The following is a 26294-nucleotide window of genomic DNA, read 5'->3' as shown; positions in this document are numbered from 1 at the left end:
GGAATTTTGGGTTTTCATGAGCTGTATGCCAAAATCATCTGTATTAAGACAATAAAAGACCTGAAATATTTCAGTTAGTGTGCAATGAATCTAAAATATATGAATGTTAAATTTTCATCATGACATTATGGAAAATAATTAACTTTATCACAATATGCTAATATTTTGAGAAGGACCTGTATGTTCAGCTCAGAACTGAGTTAAGTGTTTGAAATGAGCCTCCTGTCTAGAACCTATGCTAGCATTTATTTGTTGGGAGTTCCTAGTCATCTGTAAATCATATTTATAGATAGATCAACCTAGAAATAAATCTTTTGGACAGGTAGCACAAGAAACTTTTCATTTCCCTTCAGTCTGAAGCCTTTTCAGTCAAGTCATTTTCACAGATGTACTTTTAAAGCTACTTTGTTACTGTTCCTGTTTGAGGCTTTCGTTTGGAACATGTTGGCTTTTATTGCTGTGTGAAAACTCTGCTGATTCCCCACTGATGTTACTAGTGAGGTGAAGTCCTCCTTGATGTAACAAAACACTAGTTAACTGGGTCTGGGAGATGACCCGATCAGGCTTTTATAGGCCGGTACTAATTTTCTATTTTCTTTGAGGTCGGACTTGCTGATTTTCTTTCTCAACATTATAAACCATAAAAGTTAATTTGTGTGACTTTCCTTTTCATTAAACAACTTAATGAAACAAACATTGAGCATAAAGCGCTGCTGGTTGCTTGACAAAGCTGGGAAAATATCTGAAAAAGAAGAAATTACAAGATTATCCACATTTGTGCATCAAAGCCTTTGTAATTTCTACTAAACTCAAACTAAGATTTATAGATTAAAATAAGTGGGAGTTTTTGGTTTTCAGAGAGCAGAGGCACAATATATAGAGCCTATAGTCCTCAACGCAGCTGTCCTTGGTTCGATTCCTGACCCTGGGCCATTTACAGCATGTCGTCTGGCTCTCTCTCCCTGCCTGTCAAGATGCTAAAGAATAAATGTCACTAGCACCCCAAAAAATTACATTAAATGACCGATAGTCGAACCTCGGCTTCAGTAGGAGCAGTGTGGTTTTCGTCCCGGCCGTGGAATACTGGACCAGCTCTATACCCTCTACAGGGTACTTGAGGGTTCATGGGAGTTTGCCCAACCGGTTCACATGTGTTTTGTGGACCTGGAGAAGGCATTCGACTGTGTCCCTCGTGATGCCCTGTGGGGGGTGCTCCAGGAATATGGAATCGGGGGCCCTTTATTAGGGGCCATCCGGTCCCTGTACGAACGGAGCAGGAGTTTGGTCCGCATTGCCGGCACTAAGTCGGACCTGTTCCCGGTGCATGTTGAACTCCAGCAGGGCTGTCCTTTGTCACCGGTCCTGTTCATAACTTTTATGGACAGGATTTCTAGACGCAGTCAAAGGCCGGAGGGGGTCTGGTTTGGGGACCAGTGGATTTTGTCTCTTCTTTTTGCAGATGACGTGGTCCTGCTGGCCCCCTCTAGCCAAGACCTACAGCATGCGCTGTTCCTACCCTCACCTTTGGCCATGAACTTTGGGTCATGACCGAAAGAACGAGATCCCGGATACAAGCGGCTGAAATGAGCTTCTTCCGTAGGGTGGCCGGGCACTCCCTTAGAGATAGGTGAGGAGCTCGGCCATCCGGGAGGTGCTCGGAGTAGAGCCGCTGCTCCTCCACATCGAGAGGAGCCAGTTGAGGTGGCTCGGCCATCTATACCGGATGCCTCCTGGACGCCTTCCTCGGGAGGTGTTCCAGGCACGTCCCACCGGGAGGAGGCCCAGGGGACGGCCCAGGACACGCTGGAGGGACTATGCCTCTCAGCTGGCCTGGGAACGCCTTGGGCTCCCCCTGGAGGAACTGGAGGAGGTGTCTGGGGAGAGGGACGTCTGGGTGTCTCTGCTGAGTCTGCTGCCCCCGCGACCCGGTCCCGGATAAGCGGAAGATGACGAGTACGAGAAGATAAATCTGCATTTGATCTGCTAGTCAAGGAAAATGTCCTTGTTGGTTACTTGTTGATGGGTTGGTGCATCACAAAATATGTAAATTATTAATAGTTTACCTGAATGAAATAGTCTGAGACACAGTAACTGACTAAATGCTGGTTTGAAACCACTTCCCTGTTTCATGAACTGCTTTATACCATTACCAGAGGCTGAAAGTGAACAAATCCTTTACCAAATTGATTTTCATTTGTGTGCTCGTTATGTTGGGTCTGTAACTTACCCCTTTGCTGCTATTAGTTAAAAAAACAGTTTGAACCATTTTTGGAGTAGTTTGGGATCTGGATCAGTTTAAGCAAAGCGTGGACTGCAGCTGCTTGTTTATTCTGTGGCAGTCATGGTGCACCACATGGTTTCCAATGAAAGGATGCTCTGTTTTTCTGCTTATCTACATATGCAATGTCTAATGTGGAAATTGTCCAACATTTTTTAGGTGTTTCATCTGAACCTATGCGCAACTGTACTGTAAGCCAAAAGTGTAGCGGTGTGTATAACATTAACCTTTATGCTTCTCACATATAAAGTTGATTAGGATGGAATCCAGCAAGTAATCATAACTAAGGATGCACCGATTGCAATTTTCCGGCCGTTCCCCGATCTTTCAAAAGCCTGACTGGCCAATACCAATCTTTGGTATAACGGACACCATCAGGTGTTGTAAGGTCAAAATACACCTTCAAAACCCCATGGAAAAAATACAAACTTGTTTTAACTGCGCATGAGGTGGTGCTCTCAAATATTAATGAAAAGGTTTAGAGCATTGCAGTTCCTTTTAGTCTTATATTTTTCACATTTTTAAAACAAAACTTACAGAATAGGTTAAACAAGTAGATAAGATCGGTGGATAAGATCAGTCTTACATGCAAGTATCGGCCGATCACCCAAAATTAAAGAAATTGGGGTGCACCCACACTGCATAACCAGTTACTAACATATAGACCTTTGGTCAAAGACCTTCATAAGTGCTTCACATCTGCATATTGCCAGTACTTTGTGTTTTTGTTTTAACCTGTGAAAGGTTTACTTACTGATGCCAGTAGTAAATTGTTAAAGGCACTCTTCATCTGTTTAGGGGGCAGAGGGAAGTTGAGGGTTAAGTTACAGGTCTTTCTTGCAAGGGACTCATATTCAACACCAACCTCTACCTTGCTGGGTTTTTTTAAATATTTTTTTTTACTTCTGTCCATACAGAAGTAAAAAAAACGTCATGTTTATTGGTTGTGTAAATGTTAACTCGGGCTGAACATTACAATAACATATTTTCTGGACAAGTGAAGGCCACACCCCGTGTTTGAGTGTGTAGAATTTGATGGATCTACCAATCATGGTGGAAATCATCTGCTCAGGCTCTTGCTGAAGCAGCAGTAGGTTATGAGTTGGGAATAGGAAGAGGCGGCAGAATCAGATATGTCTGACACTGATTGTTGGGTCACATTTGAGCAAATTCCCTCACTTCCAGTCACCAGATCTTTGATTTCTGCCTCAGTAATCAGTTGGCAAGCAGAGCTGAATCCCTAAGGTGAGAAACGCACTTTTACCATTGGATATTTTGAAACCCCAAATCTTTCCTGCTTAATTCTGTTGCTGCTGTCTGAAAAAGAGGGAATAAATGTTTATTTGGATATTGTTCTCATAAACTGAGCCAACTTCTGCTTTTCCTGCTGAAAACCAGTTTTGCTTAAATCTTTGCTTGTTAAGCTTTATAATTAGAAATGTTATTTGGAGAGCAGCACATGCAGTGTGCTCTACAAGGTTGCACTTTTATAAAATTCTACAGTAAACAAATATTACATATTTTAGCTTTAACATACACTTGAAGGTAACATTGACAAAAATAAACGACTTATTTTCATTATGAATTTCAGTCTGAATGATCTCAAAGGTATTTCAGTTTAGGATGTTTGAGACTCACTGACAGATTTGTCAGCTGACATACAGTTGTAGATGGAGCAGCATGTATCTGTGTCACAGTGTGTGGAGGAGGCTTCAGTCTGCTGCTAATTGTCTTCAGAATGCATTATCATCCTATTTTCATTCGTCCCTCCACACGTTGGTTGAATTAAAGAAAAACAACCAGGAAATGTCACAAGCACAGGGTTTATTCTCCTTGTCCTATACAGGCGGATAGCTTTGGTTGAAGTTTTTATGTTTGGTTTCAGAATGTCTCATCAGATTTCCGCTCTTTATAAGTCCAGCTGATTCAAAACATATGAAGCAGACTGGTTTTACACCCTACGGAAGTTAAAAGGAAACATATGCTTCTGTCCATTCATCTTTAAATGTGTGATTCTTTCTAAACAAAGTTGTACTCACTGTGTCAAACTGGATTTATAAATAAATTCAATTCAGTTTATTTATATAGTGCCAATTCACAACACAGGTTGTCTCAAGGCACTTCACAAAAGTCAGGTACATACATTCGAAGTAATCGTAACCATTGAACAGTGCAGACAGATTCAGTTATTTATTCAAATTCGATAAAAAGTTTTTCTGTCTAAGGAAACCCAGCAGATTGCATCGAGTCAGAGATTTGTAGCATTCACTCCTCCTGGATGAGCACGTAGAGACAGTGGACAGTCACTGGCATTGACTTTGCAGCAATCCCTCATACTGAGCATGCATGTAGAGACAGTGGAGAGGAAAAACTCCCTTTTAACTGGAAGAAACCTCCAGCAGAACCAGCTGGTGACATGTGAAGACCCAGCAGTGTTTCTAGTGGAGTCCTACAGTGCTAAGCAGACATTTTATTCACACTGAAGCTGTGTTTCTATTAGTTTTGTCTTAAATTATGCTGTCTGGATGCAAAATAATCTTGGGATTGGGAGATGGCCACAAAGTTTTATTTGTTAAAATGAGCCCACCTCCAGATCCTGAAGTAGACAGTAATTTACTGAAGCCCGGCAGTTACTTGGTGCGAATATAGAAATTGTTTTTTTTATTGCTAAACTGGTGGCAAAAAGAATTGGTGCTATGCAAGCTTTACTGCTCTGAAAACCTGGAGCTAACAGAGTTCCAGTTCAGTGCTGAACCAGAGGAAAGAACTGCTTTTATTAGGAGCTAAAGGCTGGCTCATTGGGACCTATAGCCAATCAAAACATTGTGAGCACCACTGTTAAAAATCCAGAGTTTAGTTTTTGGTGTCTCTAATTTAAAATAATTGTTTTGTTTTTTTTAATGTAAAAACATAGTGCTTCAACAATGATAAAATGTCAGATTTTCACCAGAACTGCATCAGAATAATACCACCGGACTCTTTTTGCAGTTTATTTTGATATTACCCGCCTTTTCTAACTCAGTTTTTTAACTCCAACGTTTGATAATGTCAGGTGGCGTTAATAAATGTTGTAAAAGTTGCTTTTTACTCCAGTTTTCCAGTGCTGCTAGTGCAGATAATTTATTAGGTCTGTAGCATTTAAAGCACCATTGTTGTTTAAAACATGGTTAGCAAAGTGCTCATTTTTGGGCCTCTGTTTGCAAGGCTACTGGGATAAATATAATTTTGTGTAACTAAACTGTCTTGTTGCAACATGAAATAAAACAATGAGACATTTTAAAGGACATTAATCCGCTTGGCTCTTAGTTTTATGGAAAATCAAACCAGTTGTTTTACAGAACCGGTGAGAACTGATCTTAGCACCAGCCATGCTTAGGCAGGAGCTTTGGAAAAGGCAGAATAACAACACATTATTTACCTAAAAACATAATCATTAATGAAAATGAAATGCTATTGAATCCTTTGATATTGTAATGCCAAAAGAATACATGTTCAGTTTCCTACATTGTCTATAAGAAGCACACGGATATCAGATGTCAGCTTCTCTGTTTTACTCTGCTGAGCGGATCATTTAACTGGCGTCCTGCGAGTCTGACCTCCTACCCTCATTTAGATTAAATTGAGTGCATGAGATGTTTAGCGTGGCCTCGTTTTGCTTCATTCAGCACTTCACTTCAATATCTGCATTTCTTCTTTGCGGTGTGATGTATACCCAGATGGTTTTTACGTCCTTTGCAAATGTGAACGTGTCTAGCAATAAGTGTTTAATCATTTACACATCGTTGTGCTGGTTAAAATAAAGCAGACACATTATACTGTTGATCCATTTAAGTGGAACTGATCTACATGCTTGTCCTCAGAGGAGACAACGGCTCATCCTCTTATGCTGTGAGCTGCTTTACACTGAGCCTAAAATCTGCTTTTAAACCTGGATCTGTTGTGGTTTTGTCCTGTGTTTATAGTCGATACTTCATAGAAACTCTAGTGTTGCTGCCGTTTTCTTTGTTTGGTGAGTTGGTGTCCATATGGGGAAGTCTTGCTAATGTTACCACTGGGTTAAGCCATTATCATACAGGTAGGCACAAAGATAGCTTGTGTGAATGCAAAATATTGCAGTCATCATTGTGATGTGATTTGTACATACAAGATGATAACTGATTGCCTTTCTACCACTGATTTTGTTTCCAGTAATATAGAAGTTAGATTTTTGTGCATCTGCAGTTTGGTTTAAGAGTTTTTCCATTAAACCAAATCTATGAGATAACCAGTTGCAGATTCTGTCTAGACACTGATAAACAGTATTCATTACTAATAACATTCAGGATGGAACATGTAAAGCATAACCAGGTAAAGAAAAAATCCTTTGTGATTAAGACTTAAGATCAGATTTCCAATATGTAAAACCATGTAATTCTATGTAAATTACTGTCTAATGCAATTGTAATCATGGTGCAAATCTTGGCCTTAATAGTGTTTGCAATAACTGCTATGAAGCTTCTGAGATTTAGGTTTGATAAATGGCAGAAATCATCTTGGGACCTCTGCCTGTATGATCAAAACATCTCTTCCTTTTATCTAAACTTGTTCTCTACTGCAGGTAGGATATTAAATACTTATGACCTCTCCACAGAACCCTACTAGCCTGCACTGTCCCTTTTTATAGACTTTTTTTTACAGACTTTGCGTTCAGAATCTCTGTATCACCTACCAATGAGATGCCTTAAGAGATCCTACCTTGCAAATGACAGATGTCCTGAGTCAAGACTGTTGAGGCAGAACAACTGCTTGAAACCTCAAATCATAGTGGTATGGCTGTTGCAAGGATATGCATAGGATGTGCTAAAGGTTAAATGGTGTATAAGCATCGAGATTGCCATGGAAACATCAGAGTTGGAGCTGCAACATTGATTTTTGGAGCTCCAGTCAAACGGGTCACTTTGTGCTGATGGAACAAACCCATTGACTATCCTGAGCCTCTCTCTGTTCTTGTTTTCTGTTGCAGATGTTATGTTTCTGTTTGACAAGCCAAGTTTCATTGATTATTATACACATTTTCTGTTTTATGCTGGTCCTCAGATGGCATGAATTGTTTTTTCTAAATAATCACTTTTATGTCAAAAGTATTTTAGTTAAATTAGAGATATTTATGTTTATCAATGTATCATCAACACTCTAATTCTGAACGTTTTTAACTTTGCCCCTAGTGTTTCTCAAAGGCTTTGTAGATTGAAGTTGATCTACCACTTTCATCTTAAGCACCCCGGGGAAAAAAATGGCCTAAACAGTCTGCATGGTTAAAAGGTTTGAACCATCAGCAAGAGAGTCCTTTCAGGAAAGAAGCAACAGATGCAAAGATGAATCTTTTTACAGAACCCAACAACGTCTGGAACCAGATGCACAGTGTGTTTGAATTTCTATCAAAGTAAGAGTAGCTGTACTTTAAAATAACTTCAGTCAAGTAGAGGTAAAAAGTATTATGAAGTAAAACTACTCCTAGCTGAAAGGGAGGTCCAGCCATGGACCCAAAGCCCTAAGGGCATACCACCCCCAAGCAGTGGTCCAACAGAGCCAGCTGACCAAGGCACTGCCAAGCAGTCACCGGGTGTGAGCTGACACACACCCAAGCGGACCCTCCCGAGCCAATAGTCCACACTAGGGCTGGGCACCACCCGGCCCAGACCCCAACCGTCAACCCTAAAAAAAAAAAAAGAAAGAAAAAAAAAAAGGGTCCACCCCATCCAAACGAGCCAGCTAAGACAAAACAATATGGAAAAATTTGGAAAAACTATGGAAGTGGAGACGTGCCTTTTTTTTTTTTTTTTAAGAGGTGCTTTTTGTGCCGTCATGAAAAGCAACCGTTTAGTAAAAAGGATTTTTTGACTTTTTGCTACACTCACTGTATTGCTTTGAGATAGATTTATAGAAATGATAATCGGATAACATTTTGTGAAAACATTTCTGTGCAAAAATCCAAATCAACTCCAGGTTGCCTCATTCTCAGATCAAGATCTTAATAAAAGTAGCAGACTCAAATCCCAGTATATTATGAAAAATATGAATGGCTGCACTCTTTTTCTTTTCTTTTTTTTTTCTTTTTATTTTTTTTTCACTTTTAAGGCTAAAACAATAAGAAATTAAATCAGCTTTGAGTCAGCCTACACTTCTTCACCATCGACATTAAAGAGATGCTCTGGAACAAACAAAAACCAAGGATTATGAGATTTTTAAGCTCATCTGGTTACTCACAGAGCTGCACAAATGTATCAGTGAATTCCTGAAGGACCAACAGGCTGCTTCTGCTGCCTCTGGTTGTTACCACGGTGACAATTTATGCCCACGTTGACTGATTGATGCAGCTGCTGAGACCTTGCCCTCTCTTCTGTGTGTATTTTAAACAGAACGAGACCAAGAGAAAGGATGTAATGAGATGTGGCTATATATACATTTATAATATGTAGCGTATCATGGAAGGCTTGATTAATGAGCCGGAAGAAGGAATGCCAGTCCCTTTGACAAATTAAGAGGGTGTGCATGGAAAGAGACTGCTAAAATAGTGGAGTAATGCTTATTAAAATGAACAGTAAGTCAAAAGCAAATCAATGACAGAAGCAGAATATGTGTGTTTGGGTGTGGATACATGCACGTGGGTCTCTCCCCTCCCCAAAATAAGCCCCATTCTCTATCTGAAGCCCCTCTGCAGCAGGAGCATTGCCATGGCAACGGTAGTCAGGCAATGACGCCGGGCATCACTCTCACAAACGAGAGGCTGAACACACCCAGCGGCACTGGTGGATAAGGAAACTGACAGAGGATGACGCAGAGAAAAGAGGCGGTGGTCGCTGTATTGAGCCAAAGAAGATCATACTAAGCTGTATAAATGGAACTGTGACTGTATCCAAAATGTGGCTGTTGTATGACCCTGGACTCATTAATGCAATCAGTTTGGACTAAAAACAGGACAGACAAAGACTCATCTAAAACAATAGTTCAGATGTTTTTCTTTTAGGCACTTTTTAAAATGATCCATAAAAGTGTACCTAGAAAACCTAAAATAAGCCTCGGAGGGCTGAGAGGGTAATCTGATGGGGGCCCAGTTTCAGCTATTTAAAACAAACTTAAATGTGCATTTCCATGCATTTGGTGCTTTATTAGCTTAGAAACAGTCTACACTTTAACAAGGGTCAGCAGTTCTCCCAGCCAAACAATATAAGTGTTTCAATGCTAGATTAGGGCTGCTGATGGTATCGATCCACCTGATCAGTTGTTCAGATTTTCATGTATTGGAACTAGGCCTGCTTGACTATGGAAACGATTATGATCACTATTATTTAGGTCAATATTAAAATCATGATTATTTAAAGCACTTAAACATTGCAATTAGAAAAACGGAGCATTTATTGGACTTGAACACTGGATTGTCTTGCAAGATGATATTTTCCCTAATGGCTTCCTGTTGAATATTCCTTTTAAAATAAAAATCACAAAATACAGATAAATAAGAAATGTATTGCCTTTGGATTGTCTGGAAAAAATATATAAATTGAAAATACATAAGAAAACATTTAGATATAATTAAACTTAATGAACTACAAAATAAGTGAATTAGAAATTATTTCAACTTCACTTAAAGATCATATACACAGATTTAGATTCAGGCAAATAAATGCAAGAATTCCAGCCATAAGTTGCTCATAACTCATTGCAGGTTTTAAATTGTGGCTGAACAGATTAGTTGTATTGACATGTGGTCAACACCATCGAGCAGCCATCCTCGCACATCTGGTGTTTTTGATCTATGTCTTAGAAGCTAGTGTTACCTCCAGAATGAACGGACTTCTAAACGGTGCTGCTATCGCCACAGGTGCTGGTCATTTAACCCTTTCACCATTTTGTACTTTAGTAGTTTTGGGAAATGATGTCATCTAACATAGGATGCTTCATATACAGGTCCTTCTCAAAATATTAGCATATTGTGATAAAGTTCATTATTTTCTATAATGTCATGATGAAAATTTAACATTCATATATTTTAGATTCATTGCACACTAACTGAAATATTTCAGGTCTTTTATTGTCTTAATACGGATGATTTTGGCATACAGCTCATGAAAACCCAAAATTCCTATCTCACAAAATTAGCATATTATTAAAAGGGTCTCTAAACGAGCTATGAACCTAATCATCTGAATCAACGAGTTAACTCTAAACACCTGCAAAAGATTCCTGAGGCCTTTAAAACTCCCAGCCTGGTTCATCACTCAAAACCCCAATCATGGGTAAGACTGCAGACCTGACTGCTGTCCAGAAGGCCACTATTGACACCCTCAAGCCAAGTATTGAGTGCATAACTGTACATGATTATTTGAAGGTTGACGTTTTTTGTATTAAAAACACTTTTCTTTTATTGGTCGGATGAAATATGCTAATTTTGTGAGATAGGAATTTTGGGTTTTCATGAGCTGTATGCCAAAATCATCCGTATTAAGACAATAAAAGACCTGAAATATTTCAGTTAGTGTGCAATGAATCTAAAATATATGAATGTTAAATTTTCATCATGACATTATGGAAAATAATGAACTTTATCACAATATGCTAATATTTTGAGAAAGACCTGTAGACCACTGCCAGGGTGACGCTGCTGCTTCTTCTCTATCTGGCATCTTGGGCTGACTTCTCAAAACAAAACTGCCCGAAGCACATGAGTTCAGCCTTTGAAAGGAAAAAAGCCACACACAGGTCGCGATGCATTATAACACAAGACCATACATGTAAGCGGAACATGCTAGGTGGATTCTTCACTGCAAACATTTTTGTTTATCTATGACATTGTTTACTTGTTTCGTATATTGCATATACGACACACAGAGGAAAAACTTAAGATATCAATCAGTTTTAACCAGCATATTGAGGTGTTGTTTGGTTGATAAAACAGAAACAAACTTCACTTTCTGTTGTGACACTGTATATGTTTCATATCCAACGATTTATTTATTTATCCCATTGCATGAACTTTTTAGTTTAGGTTTTAAATAAATAAAAAAAATCTAAAATTAGCTAAAACAGGGCATATGTCTTATCAGCTGTTAGTGTTTCCCCCTGAAGATTTCTTTTCGCACAGAGCAATGATATTTGTTGACATTAGGTGAGTGTGCTATTACAGATAACGTAATTATTATTTCAATGAAAAACTCAAAAACTCTTGTTTTCGATTAGATCTTAGATTTTGTGCCCAATTACGATCAGAGATTTTTGCAAAACTCTGATCTGATTTACAGTGATTTTAGAAAACATTCACAGCACTGTACTTTTTCCACATTTAGTTATGTTACTGCCTTACTCCAAATGGTACTTGCATAGATGTAATTTGTTTAATCTTTTTTTTTTATTTTGTGTTTTTTTCTCAAACTAATGTCTTTCACATTGTCATAATGTAGTAGTGTGTGTAGAAGTTTGAAGAAAGTGATTAATTTGATGCCATTTGAAATAAGGCAGTTTTTTCTAATAAAGTTGGGGAGTCAACTATCTGCATCACTGATGCATTAAAATTCTCCAACTTATAAGGCAGAGGTTTTAATAAATACAATGCAACTAAAAAGACTTGCAGCAGATCTGTCTTTACAAGATAAATTATAGCTCATTTGTTAATTTTTTTTGGAGACCTCAAAATTTTGTTTGCCGTATCACAACATAGTTAAGATGAATTAAAGCAAAACAACTGTCTCACTTAAAAGTTGAGAGGAAAAAGCTCAATTAACTAGATTTCTAAATTGTTCAGTGATTTATTATAACTATACAGGAGCCTTAAAAAGGCTTTTTGTTGTGATGGATCATAAAGTATTTAAATAAGTACGGACTCATTTAAATAGCTAACTATCCCCTTTAAAATTCTTAACTCATAAATCCCATTTTTGGTTCATACACTAGAGTATACCACATGATCCAGTGAGAGAAGATTCCCCAGATCTTTTGGTGCAGTGAAGGAGGAGAGTTATAAGCCCCACCCTGTTAGATGGCATCTGGTGACTCCCGCTGACATAAGAAGGATACCCTACTTTCTCATGCTCCTGTGTGCTTGGCTGCGGTGTCAAGGCGTTTCCTTCAGTGTAGTTTCCTCAGCACACATCTAGCAGCACCGCATTGCAGCGTTTGTTCTCTTGGTCCTCATGTCTTTCTCATATCGGTCGTTGTTTGTGAACATGGGCTGGATTTGCATGCCCGGAGGGGCTTGTTTGGCCCTTTTCTGCACAGACTGCTTCGGGTGGTGCATATGGATCGAACCTATTGATTGGTCTCCATCCTGTCTGACTGAGAGCGGGCTTTTTCTGTTTAGAATTTGTGTTGAGGTCAGACAAGTTATGCATGGGGGAACTTTTCATGGGGGAACTTTTCATGAGGGGCAATAAATTGGGTTATTTATTGCTGAGTACATGTAATATCAGTTTTGAAGAATAAAAGGGTAAAATAACAAAGTGTGTGCCTGTTCTAACAATATGATCACATAACAATATAGTAAAGGTGGCATATTGTCCCCCTCCCCATTTCTTTGATGTTAACCTAATAAAAAGGTGACTTTTTCAAACTTTTTCTGTTTGACTGAAATTAGACTGAGTATGACCGTTTTGGATGTATATCCTATCATCTCATTTTCTCTCTTCGTCTTCAGGGCAGTTACCCCATCTGGGATGACTTCATCAGCAAAGCCACCAAACTGCAAACACAACTAAGGTAACCTGCACATATTCACATTCTCATACTATTTTATTTTGCACTGAACTAAAATGCTGGTTTTGTTACAATTTTTGGCATTAAGAATTGTGATGGTTATGATAAAATACCTACAGTACAGTTTCTTCTGTTCTTGTCATGCATTTCAGATTATCAAGCAGATTGTGATATAGAATGATAACCTGAATAAAAACACAATGCGGTTTTGAAAATATGATTATTATTTAAGGGAATAAAGCCATCCAAACAACCTAGCCCAAGTTTAAAAGTAATGGCCTCCCTAAATCCAATAACTGGTTGTGCCACCAGAGATAGCTCTCAAGCGGTTTAGATAACTGGCAATAAGTTTACGACATCACTGCGGATTACTTATTCATTTAAATTTAGCCATGTTTAAAGGTTTAAAGCCGAGTTGTTTGAATTAAGAAACAGAGCACATAAGAAAAAAAGCACTGAAGGTTCATTGATAGAGGTAGTTTGAACATGATGGAAGGTGAAAGAACTATTATCTCTATTTGCGATCAAATGTCCCAAACTTATTTGGTCTTTACTTGATCTAAAACAAATTGCATCAAAGAACATGCTTGGTGGGAAGATTTCAGTTTTAATGCATTTAATGAGAAGAAAGATATGGTTCTTCAGTAATTGATCTGCCAATCACCCGTCTGAGTTGTTCAAGTAGAAACCGATGATGAATGATTTTAATCACTTGTTGATTGGAGGTTAACTGGTTATAAAGCAGACTCTGCCCTTAAATTCTAATCTAACTCTTGTTCCTACTGGCAAACTTTGACTTTGACATCACTTTAGTGTACCAGAAGATCAAAATTCACATCAGAATGAGAGGCGTATCTGTTTTTTCAGAGTGCAGTTGTTGAATTTGTTCACACTTGAGTTTTTATAATTGATGTGGAAATAGTGGATGGAGACAATCAGTGCACAGATTTTAGAGGTATATAACATTTAATAAAATCTTTACATCTTTATTGTTTAAACACAAAAGTTTATCTAAAATGTTTGATATTATTCATAAACATGACTTTGCCATGACTGGGTTTTAAAGAGTAAAAGCAGCAGAGTCTATCCAGAAAACCTGTAAATTGAAACACTGTTCTTAGAGCAGCCCTGTTGTACCACACAGGTTGACGCTCAACACGAGCTGAACACAGTGTCAAGTTTTGCTCATGGTGACTTTTGTTGGGTCTCCCATGTGGATCAGCTGTTTTTTGTTTTTACCTCAAACTGTTGTGCTCCAGCTTGAGGGTCATGAACAGATGACCAGACATTCTTCTTTAGGATATTTTGGTAAACAGCAGAATGTCTGGTACTGTTTACCACAGGAAGTCTTCCAGGCTCTTAGGCAGTAAAACAGTCACAGACCATCAAAGCGTCTGCATCATACAGTATACTACTACTGGTATGATGTTCCTTTTATTAAATGCTGTTACTATCACACCAGATGTAATTGAACACACCTCTAGAAAGGTTCTACCTTTGTTTCATTAATGTTCTCCCAAAAGTCTTGGGGATCATCAGGTTAGCCTCTGGCAAAATTGAGATGAGCCTTTGTTTCTTTTGCTCAGCAGTGGTTTTGGTCTTGGATCGAACTGTGCCATACAGGCCAATTTAGTTCTGTCTCGTTCTGATGTTGGAGTAATGAACATCAATCTTAGTCGAGGCAAGTGAGGCCTCAGTGAGTTTGTCCACTCTAACCTTGACCAGAATTCAGTCTGTCCACATCCAAACCAATGTTCAAATCCTGTGAGGCCCAGAGCACTTGTTTCTCCATTTCTTTTGGCGAACTTTCAAATAGCATTTTCTAAATTTGTTTTTTTCAGAAGACATTTTCAAAATTATTAATTTATTTTACATTTATGCTCTGACTAAATGTCTCTGAAATTATTGTTTGCCCAGTGTTCTAAAATGTCAACAGCTTGACCCCAGGTCTTGGCATCCTGCAGGTGTTTATAACCTCAGCTCATGAAATTCCAATCACTGTGCTTCATTAAGAGTGTATATGTCAGGCTCAACTCCTGTTCACCACATTCCCGACACTCCATCTCGCTCCCTTTAACACGGTTCACACAATAAACAGAAAGCAGTAGGTTTTACTGCTGATGTTCAGCAGCAAACAAATGCACATGCACGGAAATTGCAACAAAACATGCACTTAAACTGTACCCTTCAATGGGAAATGCTAACACACATTTGTTCCATCTCATTATAAACATAACATTTGTTGTTATTCACAAAGTTATTAACTAATTGACTGCCTTTTTTAACTAATACCCCCTCTGTTGGTTATCCAAGGACAACGGTTGTCGCAGTCGCCGCTTTCCTGGACGCCTTTCAAAAAGTGGCCGATCTGGCAACCAACAGTCGAGGTAAGATGGAAATCAAACATGCTTTTCTTCTATTCTAGATTACTTTTCTATGCAACACTGCTGAGGCTTAATTTTTTCACGAAATGCATCCCGATCATGCATCGAGCAAATCTCAAAACACAAAACTGTTTTTGTTTGGTTGAGATTTTATTAATTATCTCTAAGCTTTGAATCTGCTGTTGTGGAGGATTTTATTGGACATTCTCTGGACCTTTTGGAAAAGAAATAAAGCTGTTAGGATTGATCTGAAGCTGTGTTGAAGCAGAGATTAAAGGTTTGTTTTTCTTTCAGTTCTGTTGCTGCAAGTCACACATTGATGTTTCTTTTATTTATCATTTAAGATCAAGATTTGCTCACTGGCTGTCGACTGCCTCAAACACCGCAAGTTTTAAACATAATAGTTTAGTTTTTGTATTGGTAATAAATTCTGATCTAAAACACATTCGCTATTTTTTGTTATTTTGACTTGAACCATTTCATATTATTACTGATTTTAAAATGTTTATGTTAAAAATAATGAGTCTAATCTGAAAATGGCAGTATATTTGACTCATCTGTGAATTTGATTTTAAAGTAGAATGGGGAAAAAAATCTGATTTTTTGTTGTTGTTTTGACTAATTGATAATGTAAACAAATATGATTATTATTATAATGATGACTATGAATATGAGTAAAATTAGATCTTAAAATATTGAAAAACAACCACAATTTTTATTGAATAATGTCCAAAATAAGACAGGTTATGGAATCAAAGATTTTATTTAAATCTGTCCAAAATGTCTGTATTTCCCACATAGCTCATAGTATAGAAAATGTTGGGGTTTTTTTTGTCAAAAGTTTGTCCTACAATAACTTAAATAAATGACCATTCTGTCTTAAATGCAAGTCAGACGGCAGCTAAAAGATCACCAGAAAACAGAGGGAAGTGAAATCTATCCCAGGTTATTCAAACCCATACAGGAAGCAAGACTGGTAAAAGCAAACATAGGGGAAGAGCAATAAGACATTCTGCTGACTGAAAGGTACAGAAACACACACACCCACACACGCGCACACACACACACACCCACACACACACACAGCTGGTGTTTTTGTTGCCAACGTGCATAGAGCTAAAGCACAGTTGGCACACAGTCCGGTTTCAGAACATAAACACAAGTCTCAGAGGATGAATCTGCACAAATGGCCTGAGATCAATAATTTGCTTTATTTTATGAAATAAAACCACCTTGAAGCTTGTTGAGAAATTAAAATAAAATTAGTCAATATAACAATCTGATTTGTAAGTTGCGCACAGATTTGAGTTAATAAAAATTACACTGCCATTTTTAATTAAAATTTAAGCAATAACTGCAGTGCTTCTAGACTTACTGCAGGTTCTCTTTAGTTCTGTTTTGAACACATTCTATGCTTTAACTTCAACATTGTCACATCTGACTTATTTTTGTATGTTTCAAAGGTTAATGATGGTTGGATGTGTAGAAAAGCATTAATGAAGCATGGTTCAAATTAAAGCTTTCTAATTGTGTCATTATCTGCGGCTTGGTTGGGGTCAGAGGTAGCAGTGGAAGAAGGGTAGATTAGCTAATAATGAAAATGCAGACTGGGCAAAGGTACACAGTCTCTTAGTAAAGTCTTCTGAGGCTTAGTTTCTAATTCAAACAGTCACACTGTTTGCTTCTGTTGTCCAGAAGCAATTTTCACGTTCTTAATTGATCTGTCCTTTTGACTATTGACAAATTGTCATAAGTTGCTCGCCCTCTTTAACAAATCTATACAGGTCACTTCCTGGATTGGTTAAGGGAAGCAGTAAGCTTTGATGGCCTGCTTGGTTTGATGCACATATGTGTGTGATCTCTTTTATCCTTTTTTGTTTTTCCTTTTTTTCACCCCCATTTATCATGGAATGTATGTGCTTTCCCCCAGGAGAGCTTCTGCTTCAAGGTTGACTCTGTGTGTATTTCTATGTGGCTTGTGTAGTTCACAGCGCTCGATGTAGGTCAACTTCCTGTCGAGGCTACTTGCTGTCACAGTGACAACAGTAGCCCAGGAAACAATCAGTCACTGTCGTGATGATCCTGCAGCTCTGGGTCACAGCTGCTCTGTAATTGACTTTGTGTGTGTGTGTGTGTGTGTGTGTGTGTGTGTGTTGCCCAGTAGTTGTTTCACCTGGACCAGTATTTCAAATTATTGGCTTCTTTCACCAACTGTTGGGACAGGAGGTTTTTGAAGCCACATGTCAGACTTCTTTCTCCTGCGTTTCTGCAGCACCAGTCCACCAGAGCTTAGATTCATGACTGAAAATCCAATTACGCTGAATTCATTTAATGTAGGGATGGAATGGTTGACAATAGTTGTTTGTTTGTTTTTTGTTTTGTTTTTGTATTTTTATAAAGTCTATCCATGGGTGAGTTCTGAGATGTTATAGTGATAGCCTTGGTGTGAATATTGGTAAAACAGGACAATATTTCCTCCTAAATCAAATTTCAAGAAGTCTTTGAGTAAACACTCATGCACGGCTGCTTGAGTTTTCCATTTGCCTTGTTCTATGTTTGACCATCTTTTATACCTCTGCAATGGTCGATCTTTTCACTGAAAAAAACACCAGTTTTATACAAAGTTTACACAAAGTTGTTATATTAAACTTTATTTAGTCATGATAAATTTAATAAATACAACTTGAGCTGTATGATGTATACAATAACAGTTGTCTGTGCAATATTGCAATCCCATGGGACTACTTGGTTGTAATATTTAGTATATTTCAGGTGCTATGCGATAAACCTCTGCTTTCCTGCACTCGATATAAATCTTAGTGACCAAAATCATAAAGCTAAAGGAGAGTAGTTGGAACATTGATGGAAAACAATGACTGTTGGAAAAATGTGGATAAATTGTAATAAATATTGAAATCCCAATATTCAACAGATCACAATGTTAGGTTTTTCTAAAGTGTGCAGTTTTTGATTAAAAAAAGTCTCACCTAAACTTGGCACTTAACAAAAAAAAAAATAAAAACACATGAATCCAATTCTGGGGGATTGTGATCATATTCTTTGGCTAATGTAATCATGGGCCTGTATGAGATTCTCACAGTAACCTTGTGTTGAAAATACTGCAGTATCATAGTTTTACGGTAATTATTTTAAATAAGAATGTGTATGATCTAATAACTTTAATTGCTAATAAAATTATCTGGCATCCATGTATTTAATAATTCTATCTTCAGCATTTATTATTTGTTAGCTTATTTATTTATTATTTATTTTGCATAGGCTTCAGCAAAAATATAAACACCCAGTAAATGTAGAGGTGCTCTGTTTTTCTCGGTTTGCCTGAGGATTTCTGTTTAGCTGTGTTTCTCTCCTAGATGAGGCCTCTAAAAGAGCTCAAGTTTACGTTTTCTGTACCATAGAAAGTACCCCTGGACCAGTGCTTCTGTGATTTTGTTTGCCTGTTCAGTCTTCTAAAGCCCCCAGTCGGATGAAGCAGAGCCAGGTTCTGCTAGATGTTTTCATGTTAAAAGGTAGTTTTCCTTTCTGCTGTTGTCCCAAGCATGCTCAGTATAAGGAATTGCTGCATAGTTGCCATCTAATGAAGCCGCTAGCTTCATTAGATGGCAAACATGTCACCACAATAATAAGCCAAACTTCCCTGCCTTGTTTTATAACTAAGATCGAATTGGAATGTTTTTAATTGTTGACTTTGAATCGGTCTGCATAGGACTCAACTGACAATACTTCTGCATAGAAGTTGGATCTCTGTTTTTTTTAAAGTGTCTTGCAATGATGCTTGTTGTGAATATGTAATATATGAATGAACTGAATTGAAGTGAAATTAAATTGACAACTTTTGGTCTCACTTGTTTTTGTAAAGTCTGAAAAGCTGATATTAGCTGGTTAATTAGTCAAGCTCTCATCTCAGGGAGAGGCAGCAGTTACATGGAGGTGGCCCCTGGTTTCTCAGCTGTAGTTTACTTTCCACACCATGGTTTGCCTGGCTTTTTCTGACCGGAAGTATTCAACAAATATTCCTTTCTAGTAAGCAAGGGAAAGGTTTGTAGCCTTCTTTCAGCCAGCTGACTGAAAATGATCGACAATGGCTGGTTAGGGGCAGGACTGCACAACAACAAAAAAATCTAATGACTCCAGAATTGTCCCTGGCATTTTATGAAAAACATTTTGAAATGTAGAGACGATTTGATGGAACATTTGTGCAATTTTGTGACAATGTTGAATGGAAACACATTTAGTAGAGTTAGGATTGACACTGTTTACCCTTTACAGAAAGTAAAAAAATCTTGTCTGTTTCTCGTCATGGAGAAGATCAGCCTGAATGCTAATTCAAATTCCCTCTGAGATGGAGAGCCAAATTTGCCTGTGGTTGCTCTTCAAAATGCTAATGTCTCTTTTCTTTTTCCTCACTCCTGGCGGTTCCTTACTTGCTGACTCCACCCATCAATGAGATGAGGCAGCATAAAAGAGATTTGACACACAGACCAAATGTTAAATGCTTTTTTCTTTAATATCAGTGTTGCCAATTTCTCTCCTGTGTAGTCAAAGTAAAATGTTCTCATTTAGAGATTCTTTAAGAGAATGTATAAAATCATTTAAGAATCAGACAAAATCTGATTCTGTTTTGTCTTTCATATTTTGTAATAAATATTTGATGAATGCAAAAGAAACAAACATAAATACCTTTGGCACAAAGTTCTAAAAACTGTATAGCGGATGGCAGAGAAATCTCTGATAAGCTTTTATCTTGTTCACTCGACAATTGTCCAGCTCTTACAGAGGTGTTGAATTATTGAATTGAAGAGGTTGTACCTCATCCGTTCAATATCATCTTTAAACATTACATTCCCCGAGGTATGGAGAGATTTACTCCCAGATAGGGGAGGAGAGGTAAAAGGTGAAATCAGACAAAGTAATTATCCCAAAAAGCAGTTTTAGAAATGGAATTGGTGATATTACAAAGCACTTAAACAGAGGAATGACTGGTAGGCTGTAGCAAAGAGTGACGGAAGAACGAGGTATGGTGATAGAAATGGAGGGATGGATGCAGGAAGAGGAGGGGTGAGAGGCTGCTGGCTGTCTTGTCCATCCTGCTACTGGTGCTCATGGCAACAACATGGAAATCACTGCAGAATTGAATTTGAGCAACAGAAACAGAATCTGTTTTCATCTTTGTGCCAGAGGAGCTGGTTCTACTAACGAATGTATTCAATTCAATTCAATTCAGTTTATTTATATAGTGCCAATTCACAACACATGTTGTCTCAAGGCACTTTGCAACAGTCAGGTACATACATTCCAATTAATCCTAACCATTGAACAGTGCAGTCAGATTCAGTTATTTGTTCAAATTGGATAAAAAAGTCAGTGACTTGCAGCATTCACTCCTCCTAGATGAGCATGTAGAGACAGTGGACAGTCACTGGCGTTGACTTTGCAGCAATCCCTCATACTGAGCATGCATGTAGCGACAGTGGAGAGGAAAATCTCCCTTTTAACAGGAAGAAACCTCCAGCAGGACCAGGCTCAGTGTGAGGGCCATCTGCCACGATCGACTGGGGGTTTGAGAGAACAGAGCACAGACACAAAAAGAACACAGAAGCACTGATCCAAGAGTACTTTCTATGGGAAGGAAAAGTAAATGTTAATGGATGTAGCTCCTTTAGTCATTTCATCTAGAAAGAAAGAACAGATAAACTCTGAGCCAGTTTTCATGGTTAGAGTCTGAAAGAGAGCACATAGAGTTAGTCACAGTAGAAGCTCAGTCAGTAGCCATGTCTAGGAGAGAGAAAGGGTTAAACACTGAAAGACAGGGCCATGTGGATCATCGGTAGAGGGTGAGCATTAAGTTGTTGCCAGCAGAAGCTTGGACGATGCCCTTCTCCAGAAAGGTGTCACAGGTAGACACAGAACCAGGCCAGGTGTAGCTTCTAGGAAGAGAAAAGAGAGAGAACAAAGTTAAAAGCTGAAATAACAGCAAATAATGCAAAATTGGAGAGTAGTGTGAGAATGTAGCGAAGAGGGTGAAAGTGGTCATTATGTCCTCCAGCAGCCTAAGCCTATAGCAGCATAACTACAGAGATAGCTCAGGATAACCTAAGCCACTCTAACCATAAGCTTTATCAAAAAGGAAAGTTTTAAGCCTAGCCTTAAAAGTAGAGAGGGTGTCTGCCTCACGGACTAAAACTGGGAGCTGGTTCCAAAGGAGAGGAGCCTGATAACTAAAGGATCTGCCTCCCATTCTACTTCTGGAGACTCTAGGAACCACCAGTAAACCTGCAGTCTGAGAACAAAGTGCTGTGTTAGGAACATATGGAACAATCAGATCTCTGATGTATGATGGAGCTAGATCATTAAGGGTTTTATATGTGAGGAGGAGAATTTTTAATTCTATTCTGGATTTAACAGGGAGCCAATGAAGGGAAGCTAAAGTAGGGAAAATATGATCTCTCTTTTAATTTTCATCAGAACTCTTGCTGCAGCATTTTGAATCAGCTGAAGGCTTTTAACTGCATTTTGTGGACATCCTGATAGTAACGAATTACAATAGTCCAGCCTTGAAGTAACACATGCATGGACTAGTTTTTCAGCGTCACTCCTGGACAGGATATTTCTAATTTTGGCAATGTTCTGGAGATGAAAGAAGGAAATCCTAGAAACCTGTTTAATATGGGATTTAAATGACATGTCCTGATCATAAATAACACCAAGGGTTTTTACTTTATTACCGGAGGTCAATTTAATGCCATCCAGGTTAAGCGATTGACTAAGCAGTTTCTTTTTTAAAGACTCCGGTCCAAAGATGACAACTTCTGTCTTGTCTGAATTTAGAAGCAGAAAATTTAAAGTCATCCGAGTTTTTATATCTTCAAGACATGCTTGTAGTCTAACTGGTTGGGCACATCAGGATTCATGGATAAGTACAGCTGAGTGTCATGAGCGTAACAGTGAAAATTTATTCTATGCTGCCTGATAATTTGACCTATTGGAAGCATATATATATTAAAGAGAATTTGCCCAAGTACTGAACCCTGTGGTACTCCACAATTAACCCTGTAGTTTAAAGATGATTTATCATTTACATGAACAAACTGGAATCTGTCAGACAGATAAGATTTCTTCTGATCCATTTACTAAAGATAGATTAATCATATCTAAAATGGGGCTGGTAATCAGAGGGAACACTTCCTTAAATAATGTGGTTAGGATTGGGTCTAACATACAAGTTGAAGGTTTAGATTAAGCTAATATTTCTGATAACTCAGGAAGCTTCACAGGATCAAAACAGTCCAAACACAAATCAGGTTCTGCAGTTATTTCCAATGTTGTCTCACTTGCTGAGGATGAAGTAATCATCTTCGGGAGTATGTCAAAGATTTTATTTTTAATAGAATCAATTTTATTTTGGAAGAATCCCATAAAGTCATGACTGCTGAGAGCTAAGGGAATCAATGACTCAACAGAGCTATGACTCTGTGTAAGTTTAGACACTGTACTAAAGAGAAACCTAGAATTATTCTTGTTCTCTTCTATTAATGATCAGAAATAAGCTGTTCTGGCTAAGTGTCTTCTTATACAACAGTAGGCTATTTTTTCCAGATTAAGTAGGAATTCTCTAGGTGTGTAGAGCGCCATTTTCTCTCTAATTTTCTAACATTGTGCTTTAAAGTACGCAGCTCTGAATTAAACCAAGGAGCTAGCCTCCTATGAATAATTACTTTCTTTTTCAAATGCACCACACAATGATGAAGTAACACTATGAACAAGAGAATCAATTTGTGAAGGGGAAGAAACAAAATTATTGCCTTCCACTGTGCTTTTCTGTGATAATGAGGAAATCAAAAGTCGAATGAATTCTTTAAAGGTTGTTAAAGGTTTTCTTTCAGGTGTGGAGTACTCGGCTAAATTAAACTCAAAGGTTATTAAAAAATGGTCAGACAGGACAGGGTTATGAGAAAATGTTATGTCTTTACACTCAATGCCATTTACTTCATTCATATCGTTCATGTTGGTATTATTTGGGGCATTTCTGTTGACAAACATACTTTTTAACAGGAAATAGATGAGGTTATAGTGTTTCTCCATTATGTAAAAGTTGTTGAAAGATGCTTTACTAAGATGAGATTTTCTTTTTTCTCCTCTTGCTTTTTTGTTAGTAAAAATGTATTGCAGCATTACCATCCGCCAGATTGGATGAATGGACTTTGCATTGAGTGGTTGCTCCAAGAATTTTAACATTTAAATTTTCTGGAATCTCTTTTTCATTTTAGTTAGTTGTCTCCAAGTGCTTTGGTCACATGTTTTCTGTATTCTACTGGGTGTGTGCTGGGAAGCATCGAATCCTGTAAATGCCAACGGAGTTCGTCAAAGCAACCTAATTTTCCTGAACACAAACAATCAGCAAGCGACTTGCTCTCTCCGTTCAAATCTTTTTGCAAGTTATCTTAACGAGCTAGAATGCTAAAGTAGAATGCAATCAAGATTTTTGAAATATATTGTCAATGCAATCTTATGCATTAATTCTCCTAGTGAGACTTTGGAGAAAAATAAAGGTTTTATTTTCCCTATCAACCAGTTTGAGATAGTCTTTGATACAATATGCGATGATGCAGAACTGCCTTTGTAACAGTCCCTTACATTCAATGTGTTCATAATGTAATTAAGGGAGTCCTAATTATTAAGCATTTAATAAGTAGCAAGAAATTGACCTGCCAATGACCTGCCAATTTCATCTTTAGGGATTACTTGTTAAAGATAGGGTTTTCTGGTACACTGGCTTTGGGTTCTGCAGCGGCAGGTTTTATTTATGTAGAAAGCAAATTATAAAGTTTGGTAAATTTTTTTAATCTTCTTTTAGTCTCCTTTGGCAGCAGAGGTGACCTGAGGCAGATTCTTCACTTGCAAGCTTCCAAGAGTTGCATCTTGTTCAGCTGTAAAAACTAAACTGGAATTATGAGCCAAACCCAGAAAAAAAAGTTATCAGCAGTATTGTTTTTGAGTTAAAAAATTCACTGCATGTTAAGCTGATTTTGGCGAAGCTACACCAGTGAAGCTGGGATATGTAAAGCCAACTGAAAGCTGCAGAAAGCTGCTGCGGGTTTCACTTATGTTGCAAATTTTGGCTCCCGTTGAAGGAAAATAATAAAAGGGTTATCTCATTTCCAACCAAAGCATAGTAAGAGTAAATCAGCCATCTGCTAACTTCTCTGATCTCATTTCAAATCAGCTGCTGTTACAGCCTGCCCTCTTCTGGCTTCAGTCTTTGTGCCAGATGTTGAGACAAACTGCAGGGATTTCCTCTCATTCAGCTGCTGGATCATAGTTGACGTCCAACAGCACAGGACCTCACTGATGATCCCTACGGAGTCTCCACATGTTCATAAATGCTCTTTTCCAAAGATTTAATTGGATTATAGTCAACTTTTTTTTACTGCAGACCCTCAGCTGCAGTAAAGCATACATTTATGTAAATACTGACCTTGCAAGTATTTCCAACATGCAGTGTTTTAAATAAGCCTTTTAAACAAACATTAAACAAGGTACTCCTCATGGTTTGGTATGAGATGGTATCGCTGCTTCTACACAACAAAACACCCAAGTTTTCGAATGTTTCTTACCAACCGTAGTTTCAAAACAAAGCAACATATAGGAGTGATGGTCACATCATGACCATCTGTGTTTTTTTTTCTTCTATCAGCCAGCTGGCCAGTTGTGTGCAGCAGCAGGTGTCTCAGTCACTACGCAATTTTCATGTATTTCCCTTTAAGTTATTAAAATGTATTGCATATTTTTTTATGTTGTTCCCTGGAGAGCACACAACATACTGAAATTATCTGCAAATACCTTTACAAAAGAATATTTTAAGTCCTCAAAATGTTTAAGCTCAATGATACCATTTATGGTGTACCCAAAAGTTAAGACACTTGCTTTAATTGAGTTTTAGTAACAACTTTAGAACAATAAAGTTATATCCTCTCCTTTTTTCAGTTAAATGTATTGTTACTGTTTACTCAGACATCTCATTAAAATGACTTTAAATGCCATTAAGATAATGAAGGTTTAGTAGTTTTGAAACCATAAACTAACATAAAAACTTTTGTATATCTTCATATTGGTAACTGGCCTATGCCTAGCATATACTGGGATGTCAAGAGGAGTTTATCAGAGCTCTCGGTTTATGTCCCTAAGCTTGTTCTGCACTGCAGCAGTGAGTTTGAATTTGAATTTAAATCCTTAATGTCTGAATAAACCTCTGGTTTTTCCTACTCCAAATAAAGTACATTTTTAAGCTTAATGGGCTCCTGCTTGTGCACTAGAAAACTTAAAAGTTGCTTCAATGCACTCTAGCAATTAACTCTGATGTATTCTGTTCATTTAGATGTTTGTCATGGAGAAATTAATACTGGCTTGTATAAGTTCCTGATATGCCGGAAGAGAATTAGCTCTATGACTACAAGGTCCAAGGTCTTTTCTTAAATGGTTAATAAGAAAAGACTCAAAATATGTGGACAGGTATAATGATGAGTCATAATATTAGGACCATATGCCTAATACGAATTAGGTCCTGCTTTAACAATCAACGCATTTTTGACAGGTAAATGCAATTAAATTTATTTTAATGTGGTGACAATTCACAACACATGTCGCCTCAAGACACTTTACTAAGTCAATTTAATCAAATCATACCGATTTCAAGTCAGGTACATAGATACCAATTGATCTTATTCATTAACTAGTGCAGTGAAATTCAGTTCACTCAAATTGGTTAAAAAGTTTTTCCAAGAAAACCCAGCAGATTGCTTCGAGTCAGTGACTTGCAGCAGTCACTCCTCCTGGATGAGCATGTAGAGACAGTGGACAGTCACTGGCGTTGACTTTGCAGCAATCCC

General features: G+C 37.9%; 1 protein-coding gene across 9 annotated transcripts in view; it reads left to right on the top strand.

The window, feature by feature from the left end:
• LOC124879985 (protein MTSS 1-like) overlaps positions 1–26294 on the top strand; it is an 83407-nt gene that overhangs the window by 3554 nt on the left and 53559 nt on the right. For all 9 annotated transcript variants that reach the window (XM_047384870.1, XM_047384876.1, XM_047384868.1 and 6 more), the window contains exons 2-3: positions 12945–13006; positions 15317–15390. In XM_047384870.1, coding sequence (XP_047240826.1) covers positions 12945–13006; positions 15317–15390 — 136 coding nt within the window. The remainder of the gene's footprint in view (positions 1–12944; positions 13007–15316; positions 15391–26294) is intronic.

Source organism: Girardinichthys multiradiatus, chromosome 13 (assembly GCF_021462225.1).
Source record: "Girardinichthys multiradiatus isolate DD_20200921_A chromosome 13, DD_fGirMul_XY1, whole genome shotgun sequence".
NCBI classification, from domain to species: domain Eukaryota; kingdom Metazoa; phylum Chordata; class Actinopteri; order Cyprinodontiformes; family Goodeidae; genus Girardinichthys; species Girardinichthys multiradiatus.
Note: the sequence above shows the minus strand (reverse complement) of the source record. Positions and strands in the feature narration are given on the sequence as shown.